At 37.5% G+C, this 14278-nt stretch overlaps 1 protein-coding gene across 7 annotated transcripts in view; it reads left to right on the plus strand.

The window, feature by feature from the left end:
• The window catches only part of pax2a (paired box 2a), a 29252-nt gene extending 16695 nt beyond the window's left edge, over window positions 1-12557 (plus strand). For 4 of the 7 annotated variants that reach the window (XM_084092307.1, XM_084092304.1, XM_084092305.1 and 1 more), the window contains 3 exons: window positions 7329-7430; window positions 10146-10232; window positions 10583-12557. In XM_084092307.1, the coding sequence (XP_083948433.1) occupies window positions 7329-7430; window positions 10146-10232; window positions 10583-10704 (311 nt within the window). In that variant the 3' untranslated portion in view covers window positions 10705-12557. Of the gene's footprint in view, window positions 1-7328; window positions 7431-10145; window positions 10233-10563 lie in introns of all 7 variants that reach the window. The other 3 variants (XM_084092306.1, XM_084092308.1, XM_084092310.1) reach the window with 1 other exon arrangement.
• The last annotated feature ends 1721 nt before the right edge of the window (window positions 12558-14278 follow it).

A 14278-nucleotide genomic window follows, 5' to 3' on the forward strand; every position in this document is an offset into this window, starting at 1 on the left:
AAATAAAATGCAGTTGTAGTTATGTTCTAAAGCTCTTTCAGAATGTCTAGGCTCAAATGACATTTCTTGAGAGCCGTATATATAAACCGTTCCATGTCGTATTCTAAATGACTTCTGGCAGTAATAACTTAATTTATAAAAATAAAAAAAGCAAGAAAAGCAGTTCAAAGACGCAATAACGTAATGTTATGGTGTACTCGCATGTGATAAGCTGGAAATAAGAATAAGGACAGAGTTAAAGGAGGTGCTAAATTACCCTACGCATTTACACTGAGAGCCAATTCTGAATAAATTACTCCCTCTCATTGGATAGAGCTGGAGATTATGCTCATTCCCAGCAATGTTTTCCTGAGCCAATTAAAATTCACACTGCCATTGATCTTGTTGATTTTATGTCGTGCGATTTGCATAATCTATTAAAGATGAATGATTAATGAACTCTTCATTACAAAACAGAAATTGGAATTTTAAGGGCACTACGAGGCATAGGAGACGTGTTTTTTGTGTTAACTGTTTACCCAATTAGTTTTAGGGGTTACTGCTCTGTACTGAAAGTCCTAAAGGAAAAGCCATTTTAAAATAGCTTATGTATTGGATTGAAATTTATGATGTTGGATGAAATGTAACATAAATAAGTACAATGTAAATAAGTAATATAAGTACATTCCTTTAAATAATGGAATAGATGCATACTTAAAAATATTAATAATCATTTATAAATATATAAATACATATAAAATTAAATAAATATGATTCATTTATAAATAATAATATAAAATCCCAGAAAGTACAGATGATAGAGTTATATGAGGAACTAATCTGTACTTCTGTTGTCATCAGGGGCAGTTCTTTCCCCAATGACTCATGAACATTCCACACTTTCATGTATTAACTGTAGTAGAGGGGGGGAAAAAAACAATGGCATGATTTATTCAAACTGCAGTAAAAAGTCTGGATGCTGTCCAGATATGACTAGCCTTTTAAAAAGGCCGTTTGCACATACCTTCACAATGAATGACTAGTGCGGATTCTTAAGCACTGTTCCTGCCGAGCCATATAATGGAAGTCTTCCTGGTGCCAGTAGGATGGTACCGTGTAAATGGGCACCCCTCCGACCCGCTGAAAACCTGAGCAGGTGCTGAAGGGATCCCCCCTGTTCCAAATCTCTTCAGAGAGATGGAAGGAGAGGAGGGGGCGGGAGGAGAAAAAAAATACAGAGAGCCCGGGCCTGAAAGCAACAGAGCTCCATGTCTTAAAAAAAAAAAAAAAAAGCAAGAAAAGTAAGAAAGGAAAGCAGCATACGCAGGCAGAGCGAAAGAAAAGACTGCTTTGTGTCGGCTTATGCGGCTGATGAACTCCGGCTGAAATATATCCGACAGAGAGCCATTTTTTAAGTGTGGCCCGCTATTCTCCAGTGAGCAGCAAACAACACGCTGCTGGCTAGACTGAGGTACCTGATGTGTGGCCCAGTGACAAACTGCCTCTGTCTTGAGTCACCAGAAGCCCCGGCAGGCCCTAGAGCCCAAATTAATGTTTATTTCAGCCTCACAATAGCACACTAACCTTTAAGCACACATTTGATAATGAATAACTTCAGGAACTTATATTGGGGATTCAAGCAATTTGGTCTTCCGAACATTACATTGCTGCAATTGATCGGTGTAAAGCAGTCCGTTTTTCCTGTGATTTTGTGAGAAAATGTTGAAAATTGAGGTCAAAGATTTCAGTACTTTTACAAAACATTAGGCAGGTGACTTTGCTGGAACTGTTGGGTTTAAAAAACAAAAAAACAACAAAAGGAAGTCATTCCTTTCTCTTCTCTTACTGCACCCATGTGAAACCATGCATTCACGAGAGCGAGACAGACGTAGAGAACTCTATAGCTCTGGTTCATGTTGAGATGTGATGCGCCTCCACATAGACCAGTGTTTATCTTCCATCTCTGTAATCAGGAGGTTGACAGCCTTCCTTTTTGCAGGTCTTGCTTGTTTCCAGGACAATAAGCAACAGCACCTCTGATTAGTTTCAGAGTTCAGTGATCTTGAACACTGGGCTTCGGTCAGTGTAGCGAACGCCCTTGTCTGCTTTACAGCGGCAAAGCAGAGGCCGTGAAAACGCGAGGCCTAATTCCTCCGACAGCCTCTCTTCCTTTTCTCCTTTATTGGCCTCTAAGGTTTTTTTTTTTTTTTTTTTGAAGTTAGGCTTTATGGCCATCATCTTCCTCTTTAAGATATAGTCATCTAACAGCCTCGTTTTTGTATGCGATTTAAAAAAAAAAAGTCATGTTTATCCTGCTCCTGCTCTATGAAGATTCGGCTGAGTCCCAGACCTGCGCAGGAAAGAGAATTCTGCCATTGATTTGTGTGGGAAAGAGGCCAGTTAAGTTGCCTGATTTCCTGGCATTAGGTCAGAACGGGTTGTCAGGGTTGCATCTGACAAAAAGGAGGCCTTATCTTAATGAGCGACTCTCCGCACATAGCTCGGTTGTAAAACAACAATAGTTGGGAAACAGCTAATGAGGCTATCATGAAGCTGTGAGAGCCCTCCCCACAGACCATGTTAACAGCAGAGGATGTTAAAGAGGATGAGTGGAGAGAGAGATGAAGACAGAACACACATTGATTGCTTGAGCTGCAGTGGCAAACCCGCTAAGATGAAAAATGCCAAACCTCATCAGCCAAATGATATTAGGGCTGGCGATGCAAAGGGGCCGTGTCGCGATTTGCAGGCTTTTTTTGTTTGGAGATGCGACTCTTACCTCCGAACCTTAGGGAAATTTCTCTGTATTTGAGCTTGATTGATCTGCGAGCCATGCTGCTGTTTGCTGATGCTCTTCAAGAGATATTGTTTGAAAGTGATTTACCTGCTTGTATTTGTTCATTTTTTGCTCATTTGACGGATAAATAATTCCAATCAGGTTTGTATAAAAATGTAGCTTTATTTAGATTCAGATATAAATCTTAAGTTGATAGAAGACTATGAAAGTGTCTTCTGTTATGGAGCAAATTATAAGTTGCTTTCCATTCTGAAAAAAAAAAGATAGAAAAAAATAAACAAACAATGGAACCAAAGATTTCCATGATAAATTATATTTTCACTTCTAATCTATTCTGTGCGTAAGTGTGAGTAAGCAGGGCCCAAAACTAAGACTCACAACTCAGGTAAAATTAAAATAAATAAAACTGGCCACCTGGCTTTTAACTTTTCTTGGAATTCCAAAAATTATGGAAATTTCCAAATTATGGAAAATTGTGATATTCTAAATCTGATTTCTCTCTCAATGTGAGCAAATTGAATTAGAGATTTAAATGGTCTACTGAAGATAAAATCAGTGACTGTTCCATCTATACATATATACAATGTTAACATCAACAAAAAATGTCCACAATTAAATGTATCTAGTTTTGATCTATTTTAAATTTATTTTGCAATTCCTGAATTTGAAAAGATGCATTCCAGGCACCAAGCCACCATAAGGAATAAAATATCAATCCTAATGTTTTTTGTGAGAGGCGATGTTTCACTGAGAGTTGCTGGGAGTACTAATAATGACAGCTGTAAAAATACGGAAAAACAGAAATAAATAATTATTTTGTCAAATAGAAATAACGCAAAATGCAGTCTAATGATAAAAAAAATTGTAGCTCACAAATATGTGTGGCAAAAGTTTTAAAGCATTCTTGATGTAATTATTTGTGGATGGGTCTTTGCACATAAAACCCACACATCGCAAAAGCACACAGTAACATTTCCTGGCTTACCATGACCAAATCCCCTCGTGCGTGTAGAAATGTTGTTTTCTGAGCGTGTGCCTCTGGAGGCTCTGTTAAAACTCCTGAACACACCCGAGGAACTGAGTCAGAACACCACGGCACTCGGAACTTCACATAAATCCTTCTTTTCCTCCTAAACGCAATGTAGCATCACAACAACACCAAACACTGTCAGCCAAACTTCATTTTCCTCTTCTTTTACTACTTCCATTCAGTACTTCCATCTGTCATGATTCATTTTTTTTTTTTTTTGCTGAGTGCGAGTGATTGTGCATTGTCTGATTGTGTGTGTGTGGCTTTTTTTGTTGTTTTTCTCCACCTGGCAGAGTCACATTCATCCTCCTCGTGTGTTAAGCAGGAGCCGCATGAGGCTTCCCTGGCTCCTTTCACCCCTTCCTCACTGGCAGTCTCGGGTCTAGCGGAACTGTTGCCCCTCCAGCCCAGCGTGTCAGTAGATGCCTCCACCCCCTGCTACGGTGCCTATGCCCATCATGCCCCCTGCTACAGCCAGTATGCAAGCCAGCCTATTATAGCAGGTACAGCCCTACAAAAAAAGAAAAGAAAAGAAAGATTAGAAACTTGCGCTGGTAAATGGGGGAAACAGCCAGAGGCGTCATGCATCTGTTTCTTTTTGAGAGGGCACCAATAGCAGTCCAAGGTTATTTGGTGCCCTACATATTATCAAAGGAAGAAAAAAAACACTCTTTAACTAATTTTAAGTGTTACACTACCTTTGAAAATTTGAGGAGAGTAAGATATTTTTGAAAGAAGTTTTAATCAGTTAAGCATTATATTAATTAAAAGTGACATTCTTTTACATTATTAAAATAATCAATTTCAAATAAATGCTGTGGTTTTGAACTTTTTAATCATTAAAGAATCCTGTGATCAACAGTGATCTTGAGCACCAAATCAAAATATTAGAATGATTTCTGAAGGATCATGTGACACTGAAGACTGGAGTAATGATGCTGAAAATACAGCTTTGCCATCATATGAATAAATTATACATTATATAATCATAAATTAATTACAATCGAAAATTGTACACTAGTGTTGTCAAAAGACCCGGTACTTCGGTACCAAGTCGGTACTAAAAAAACGTAAACGTCACGGTACCAAGTTTTCTTAAGTACCGGTGGTACCATAATGCCTTCAAGTAACATTACGTCAGTTTTATTTTGACATTATGAATACAATTGATGCCCTCAAATGTTAATCTGAACTAAAATAAACCTTTGTTTATAACTACTACAATATTACATTTCATTTTTTCCAAGGAGCTGTTTTGTTTTATATGCTCCTAAGAAGAGTCAATTATAGCTCTAGAATTGCTCAAAGTAAAAAAAAAAATCATACTTTATGATTTTAGTTTTAATAAAATTAAATCAAGGAAATTTCCCTGGCATTTCTTTCTTTTTGCTGTATCAAAAACGTACCGAACCGAACCGTGACACAAGTGTATCATATATATCGAACCAAACCGTGAATTTTGTGAACCATTACACCCCTAGTAATCATGTAAATTTCCTGCACCTGTCATAGACGTCCAAATGACGTCCAAAAAATTACCCAGTTCAAAGGTCCAATGTTGAACGTCAATATGACGTCCAAGTTGGGTCATGGTTGGACGTCCAAATAGTGGACCTAGTTTGGACGTCGAATAGATGTCCAGAATTGGTCATGGACCGACGGACCCAATATAGACATGATCTGCACGTCTATCCGACGTCCAATGTTTAGTGGGTAGTTCCATATAAGTTCATGGATAATTTGTTGTTTTGTCGTTAGTGAAAATCAATATTGACCTTGTATTTGAAAAAGGATCCTCATACTGTATAAAAACAATACTAATTCAGACTAAGTTCATTCGCATTCGGAGATTGACTATTTTTGAAACGGTGCGAACTGCGCTCTCCATGATGACGAGGAAGTATCAGCAAATAACTTATTGATTTCTAGCCCTTTGGTACCGAAATTACCGAAACCGTGGATTTTCACTGGTATTGGTACCGAATACTGACATTTTGGTACCGTGACAACACTATTGTACACAATATTACTATTTTACTGTATTTTTGATCAAATAAAGTGTAGCCTAGTTGAGCGTAAGAGACCTTAGAGATACCAAAGAGACCTCTTTCAAAAACCGTACCCACCCTGAACTTTTGAAAGGTAGTGTCTGTGTATATATAATTGAGGTATATACTTGTGTATAAAACGGCAAAAAAAAATGATATATATATATATTCCATGGTGCTTCTGTCCTGTACTGTCCTGTACTGTCCTGAGAAACACTGCTAACACTTTTCTAGCCTCTAGTTCTGTGATTATACTTATTTACTATATATATATTTCCAACATGCTTGTTAACGTGTGAGTGGGATTGTGTCTCTTGTGATACTCTATAAGCACAAATTTCATTCATGTGCTTTAGATAATGACCATAAACAAGACAACAATATGGCTATAATTTGCCTTCAGTTCCTTTTAATTGAACAAAAAGCACAATATCATACTAAAACACAAGTTGTCACATTGCTTACCATCCTGGTGTACCTGTTTGACTGCCAGCACTCTTGTTAGTAGCTGGACTGGGGGAATGCTCCCCCGACCCTTAATGGTCCCCTTTCAAACAATGATGCAGGACCTCACGAGTGTCCAGTCGGGACTGACGAAGGCCTACGTGCTCTAAAGTTTGAGCCAGCACATCCAGCAGGATTGCTAGCCATCACCTCCAATTACAGAACTGAATATGGAGGCACTGTGCGCTCTGCACTCTCGTGATGTTTTGGGCTTTTTAGCAGCAGCAATGCCACCAGGAGGCCGAGGGCATTCTGTGCTTCTCTCTGTTGAGCAATTTAAAACACTTCAGTCAAAACAGGCCAGCAGCGCCACTCTGTGTAATAAAGGAAGTTAAAAGGCTGAGTGACCTAGAAGAGAAAAAAAGCAGTGGATGTGTTTTAGCTTCTGCAGGGTCAACAGTTTTTCAGGTTGTGAATTTAAGGAGAGGTGAACTTTACCCAGTGCATCAGCTTGGCATGTGGGTTTTCTAGTTATCTGTCAACAACAAAAAAGCTTGAGCTGATTTCTTAGATTTTCAGTGAAAATGGTTACAGGGTTGTGCTTAAAAAACAAATATGTTTGAGTATTATTGTTAATGATGTGCATGTAACACTGTAAGTGGTTTAATGCTTAGGGCACTTCTATGCATCATACATTTTAATGTGCCAAAATATGTGGTGTTCATGTTATCTTTTTACAGCATATCAAAAAGTAACTCTAATGCCCTATATCTAGTATTTGTATGATCTAAAAATCTTGAATTCTGCCTAACTTCCCTCATTAGTTGTAGTACACTTAAAAATTGTAGTAGTAAAACTTTAAGTTCTTTTATTATTATTATTTTATTCTAAAGATTTTTGGATAATCATAAGGGGGCATCAACACCATTTTGTCATTTATAGCCCATTGAATTATTATTATTATTATTATTATTTTGTGTGTGTGTGTGTGTGTGTAATTGTGCGCTTACAATTTTTACTTTCTTTACAGGTCGAGACATGGCAAGCACAACCCTACCAGGGTACCCACCTCACGTTCCCCCCACTGGGCAGGGCAGCTACCCCACCTCTACACTTGCTGGAATGGTCCCTGGTAAGTTTAATTACTATTTTTACGAGGACGTTAATTTTAAGAGAGCTCGTAATATTTTCAGGGAACGGTCCTGTGCAATTGATCATTTTCAGGAAACCTGAGGTCATGCGAAGCCAACCTGAATTTGCACTTCTGCATCTGAAAAATGAAATTGTGCATTAATATTCAGTTATCACTAGCCCAAAGCTTGCTTTTGTATGTTTTAATATATTAGGTGCCAGGTAACATTTTAAGAATGAGAGTTAAAGAGAAGTGACACAAAAGCTACATGCATATTGCCCATGACATTTCTGGTGATGCTGATATTTATTAAACAGGATAATATTAATGAGGAGCATAATATTAATGAGGATAAGAATAATGAGGAGGATGAGGAGCCAGAATTGCAGTCTAACTAAAGACAAGGACAGGCAGTGTGGATTTCGATCTCGAGTCGTCAATAACCCGAGTAGGAGCCTCAGCTTATCGGCTGCTGAGGAGAAAATTAGCGCCTCTCAATAAGTGATCAGGGACATAAGTGCGGGATATAGGACAGTTCCTCTCAGTTCCACTCGGGTTCCAGTGCTCATTACGCCCCTCCCTCCCTCCCTCCCTCTCCCCAACCGTTCGACGCTCTCACAGGCCATCGATAAACACAGCTTTCTCCACCCCAGACTCCAGTGCTGCAGAGCGTATCTCTTTTCCCCTCTACTTAACCTGCAGTTCAGGTTCACAGCAAACAGTTAAGGGTCACAAAACAGCGAGCGGGAAGGCCTGTAAATATTTAAATCACTATCTCTCAGAGGGACCTGACTTGAGTTTCACTGCCAGGACAGGATGCAATCTGGCAGCAAGAACGGTGCCCTCTCCCCAAACAGCACAAATACACACATACGTATGCAAACGGACAGCCTGAGAGATGCCGCGGAGAAGTTGGAAAAGTGTAAATGCGATTGTACTCGGAGCCAGGGGATAACATCAGCGCTCAAAGTCGGACTTGTGAGCACAAACACGCAGTGTGCGAAAATTGGAAAACAAATATTTTACATCAGGCACAGAGAGGGATTCTTCTCTCGGTCACTGTTGAGTGCCTCAGATAGATTCAAGTCTGTCTTGGGCTTCCATGGCCCACAAACATGAATGGTTCGCAGGGGCAAATTTAATTCAGTGACAGGATTCATTTGCTGGGCAAACATATCTTTACAGGTACATCAAATATGTTTTCATCAAAGATTCATTTTCATTGGTCACACATGCTGAGAAATCCTCTTAAATCCTAGAGCCATGGGTTTTGTGTGCACTTCCATTCATCTGGCCCTCGAACGACTAAGATTTAGTGACAGACCCCAAACACTGTTAAAGCAAAAGCCATTCCTCACCAGCTTCATATAAAACCCGGCCTTTATTGTCTCATAAAAGAAAGAAACGTGGGGGACCAACAGCATTGCTCACTGACATGGACAGGGCCGCTTCCTGAAAGTCGAATTCGGCCGCATAAAAAGGGGCGAGTGTGCGCGAGAACGAATCCATTGGGGAGGTTTTTTGAAGCGGGGCTTTGGTGCGGCCAAAGAAAAGAGAATCTTAAGAGCGCAACAGCAGAATCAAAGAAAAGAACATTCAAACCCCAGCTCAGGATTAATGTAACAAATTCAGCCAAAATGGCCGAGCACCAGGGCGTAGGAAAGAGGACAGGGCGAGCCATCTGTTATCTAGAGCGGCGAAACAATGCCAGTTCCTTTAGTTCTGATGTGCTGAACTAATGTGATGCAATATTTCAAGGACAGTGTTACTGTAATTCAGTTGAACTCAATCGACAGCATTAGTGGCATAATGGTGATTATCACAAAATTCATTTCTACTTGTCCCTCCTCCGCAATCTATTGAAGAACATGAAAATTCTATTTCAGTCTTTCGAATTTTCACATTTAATTTAATGTTACTTGCTGTTTCTTTGTAATTATTTGTGAGATTTACAGCAATTTACAAATACAATTTTTAAATAATAAAAGTAAATCCTACACCAAAAATTTTTCAGTGTTCAGTGAGGCATATACAAGTATATAGCCTACAAATCTGTGTTAAAATACTCACTGTTTCAATAGGAAAGCCACAAAATGTAAACAATTATTTTGATGGGGTTTTTTTGTTGCCAACTTCGTTATAATCCCTAAAACTCTAAAACAACAACAAAAGATGTGAACAGCTTTACAAAATTAACAAAATAATAAATTGAAGTGCTTTTATGAAATTATTAGTGCTGTCAAATTGATTAATCGCGATTAATCGCATCCAACATAAAAGTTTTTGCTTATATAATATACACATACACACATACTAATGCATACATGGGTGTATGTATGTGTCTATATATATATATATATATATATATATATATATATATTGTATATATATATATATATATATATATATATATATACACACACACACACACACACACACAGAGAGAGACACGCACGCACACATATATTATATAAACAAAACCTTTTGAGTTAGATGCGATTAATTGCGATTAATCGATTTGACAGCACTAGAAATTATAAAATGCGTTTAAATTTTTCCATAAATTGGCACCATTTACTTTCAATATAAATTCCTCAGCGATAAAAGAGGGCATTATACCACAAATTCTGACTGCTGAGCTTAACTTCTACTGAATATGCTTTAAGATACACCATTTTCTTTAGTGCTAACCTGTCATTTTGTGTTTGATTTTAGGAAGCGACTTTTCAGGAAACCCCTACTCTCACCCGCAGTACACAACTTACAATGAAGCTTGGCGGTTCAGCAACCCCGCGTTATTAAGTGAGTATTAACCCTTTTTGCTTATCCCTTATGGGATTAGTCGCTTTAAAGTGGGATTAATATAATCACATTTTACAATGACATTATTTGCATACAGCTTTACTAAACTAGCTACAGTTTTATTTCTCTTTTTGATTAGCAAGGTCATAACACACTGCATCTCTAAATTAAGACGTGCATAAGCCCTTCGCAAGTGTTTTTGTGCGTGTCGAGGTTTCAGAACGTAATAGAATAGTTTGATTGTGTTTTACATAAGCAAAATCATTGGGAGTGGGCGTAAGTGTTGCTCTTGCTGTGGTTTCAAACGCTCCGCTCTTCTGTTAACTTCCAGGTTCCCCTTATTATTATAGTGCCGCATCCCGGGGCTCCGCCCCTCCCACTGCTGCCACTGCCTATGACCGCCACTAGTTACCATGGCAACCCAATCAAACTGCAGGACCATGGCCGCAGCCTCCATATCGTACCAGTCTGAATGGCGCTAAGGTCAGAGGGATTGAAGATGGCTACGCGGTCTTCAGTTTCATGGGGCCGAGATCGGATTAGGAGGGTCAAGCAACAGCGGGCCCCCCCCCCCCCCCCCAGACATCGACTATACCCCCCACCCCTCACCCCCACGCAACATCAACACTAAGGCTCTCATTCTCTAAATCGCTGAACAATGACTGAACTATTTCCTGAAAGACTTTGAAAGATTCTACAAAAATATATATATTATACAAGATATAAAACAAGACGAACCGTGTGAAGAAATACGAAGTAACAATTGATGTGTTGTTGTTTTTTTTGTTTTGTTCTCTCTTTAAATCAATCAATACATTCCTTTACATACTGTATTTAGTATCACTAACAGATCACACACACAAGGTTGCCTGAGGCCTTTAAAGTAATTTGCCCATGTCCTACACCATTTCACTAGTGTCTTACCTCTCACAGCTGAGCAGAAAACTGCGGAATTGCTCCATTTTCTGTCAAACAGACAAGTGTAACAGTCTTAGAAGCCATCTCTGACTCGTGGTATGAAATTACCAACTTGATTTAACATTTTCTGTGATACACAATCAAAACGGGGTAAAGAAAACAGATTAAAAAAAGATAAAAACAGGTCAGACACTGAAGAAGTTAACTGTTGCTGTAAATGACCTGAAAAGAAAACCATATATTAAATTATTGTTTTGGTTTAGCTGATGGTTTGTGTGCGTGTGTGCATTTGTGTGTGTCATACCTTTTCAGGATATTCCATTTTTTCATCATGATCGGTGCCGCTCTTTTCTCGTTTGCACTATTTTGCATTACTGGATTTATAAGTACAAATGAATTGCAATTATCTTCGTAAGTTTGCCAGATTATATATAAGCAAAAAGGTCTACTCCAATTGACAAAAAAACAGCAACACTGGACAAAAAACAAACAAAAAAACACTTGCTATATATTACAAAACTAGTATATGGCTTTTTTTTTGTCCTTCCGTGTGGATCATTAACGATTCCTTAAACTTAAAGAACCATTTTTGTAACGTGTAACTGAGACAGAACGACTCTGACTGGCTCAGTACCAAAGTAATCATTAGCAGTCAATTGTACAAGAAGTTCAACAAATGCCTTACAGCTTTTTTAATTTCATTTTTTATAGTTTGGCTATGGTCCTGAGAGGTAGACATGCATGTAAGCCCTCTGTGTGGTCGAACAAACGTTTCACCAAATGTTAACCGAGGATAGAAATGGAAAGGGTCCATACATACGCTCCTGGAAATGTAAAGTGAATGTACTTTATACCACGTTTGCCAAAGACTTAGTTTGATATTTAATATTTTATTTGCTGTATCTGTCAATAAAACAGTATTATGTTTTAATAGTAGTCAAAACTGATTGTATGTGGTAATGTTGAACAAAAAGGACAAGATCCATCTTAGGCCCACAGCAATGTACACAGAAAAGGTGAATTCTGTTACTTAAAGGTATGTCATTTGCAACAAACTGCTGCTTTGTAGAATGATTTGTGTATAATGTGAAAACAATTCTTCTATGTATATAAGATCATCTACATTTCACCATTGCAGTATCGTACTAATTTACTGATTCCATTTGTAGATATGACAATTGAAAGAAAAGAAAAAAAAAAGATTGACATTACATTTGTGTCTTCAATGTGTTGTGCTTTGCAGAGACGCACAACAAAAAGTTTGAAACCCGACCTGCGTCGTTCGGCGGGTTTCAGATGCTATCACCACATGTGCGGCTGTTTGTATGTTTTGTTTCGGTTCACATTTACTTAACTTGTTCATACTGTTTAAGTCTCTATGCAAATCAAGTAAAATGGTATTCTGTATTCTCCTTTATTACTGCGTTCAATTTTACCTTTCATTTTAAATGATCCCTAAATCCTGTATAGAGGATAAGCCTGTAGAAATGAACAAATACATTTCACATGCATAGTTTTGTGGATTGTTTTTGTACTTTGAACCTTCCTGTACAAGTCAAGATAGAGTTAAACACAAGACTTCAGAATTCTGAAGCTTTTTTGTCGCAAATATTAAGTTAAAGTTATTTTGCTGCAAGACCAGATGATTCAAAATTCATAGCATGCAAAGGAAAAACAAAAAAAAACAATAACAAATACAACTGTACATAAATGTACACACAGAGCAACCACAAGTTCTATTTCACACAATACAAAAAGTATTATTTGGGTCTTCCTTTTTTAAAAAAAAATCATTTCAACTATAAAGTTAAACTACAGTCCCGCATAGAATGGAGATATTCTAACTCACTCACTGCAATCCACATTTGTTTGTGGCTTTTGGAAACATGTTCTTGACATAATTCTTCTTTTTAAAACAAGCCCACAGCAGCAGGAAGGGGAGATGGTTCTCCTTTCATTAAAATAATGCAAAATATGTACTACAAACAAAATTTGTTGCAAGCATAAAAAGAGTTTCTGATGAAAATATGTAACAAAAAGCGACATGGCCTTAGCCATCACTTTATTCCACCTCTGTCCAGTTCTCTCTCTTTTTTTTTTTTGTGCATATGAGAAATAAATTTTTTGTATGTCAGCCTGTGACAGTAGTGGTGATTATTAACCCTTCCATGAAAGAGTCATTCAGAGTTCAAGGATACTCCAAACTGTGAGACATTCCGTTTGAATAAATGCTAGTTATGAAAATATAGCATCTGTTAGTGTCTAGTAAATAAATGTATACTGAGTGTTTTTAAACAAGTCAGGCTAAAAGATAAAGATTAAATAATCAAACATTTTACGGACCATATATATAAAATATGTGGTGTTTGTATATATATGTTGATTTTAACTGTGTATTATTTATAAATTGCAATATGAAATTATACATGTGTATAAATTATACCTATTTTTAAAACAGTAGTTTAAAATATCCTGATATATGTATTTACTGGTTTAAAAATATTGTACACAATAAATTCTTTTAATTAAAATTAACATGCACACACACACACACACGTATATATTTACATATTTTGTGTGTGTGTGCATATATATATATATATATATATATGTATATATATATATATATATATATATATATATATATATATATATATATATATATATATATATATATATACACACACACACACACACACACACACACATATATATATTCCTTCATATTCATATCGAATAACAAACCAAAAATTTGTTATAAAACACACACACACACACACGCACGCATGCACACACACACACACACACATACATATATATTCCTTCATATTCATATCTAATAACAAACCAAAAATCAATATGGCCTTTTATGCCATTGCAAAAGGGACACAAGAGGACGTTTAAGGCTGAAAGAGACAGTGAGATGCAAACATAAAAGAAGTTCAAGCGAAGAAGAATGAGAGCAAAGAGAGTCTTAGCGAGAGTGAAAGTATAAGCAAGTAAAAGGAAGCGTGGAGGAACGGAAGCAGAGAGCAGTCGTCACAGTGAGGGTGTAAAACAGAGTGTGGACTATTTAATGATGCATTGGGTTCCCTCCGCAGCTGACTGGTGCCTGCAGCAGCTCTTCT

Source organism: Abramis brama (genome assembly GCF_963993115.1).
Source record: "Abramis brama genome assembly, chromosome: 19".
In the NCBI taxonomy this organism is placed as follows: domain Eukaryota; kingdom Metazoa; phylum Chordata; class Actinopteri; order Cypriniformes; family Leuciscidae; genus Abramis; species Abramis brama.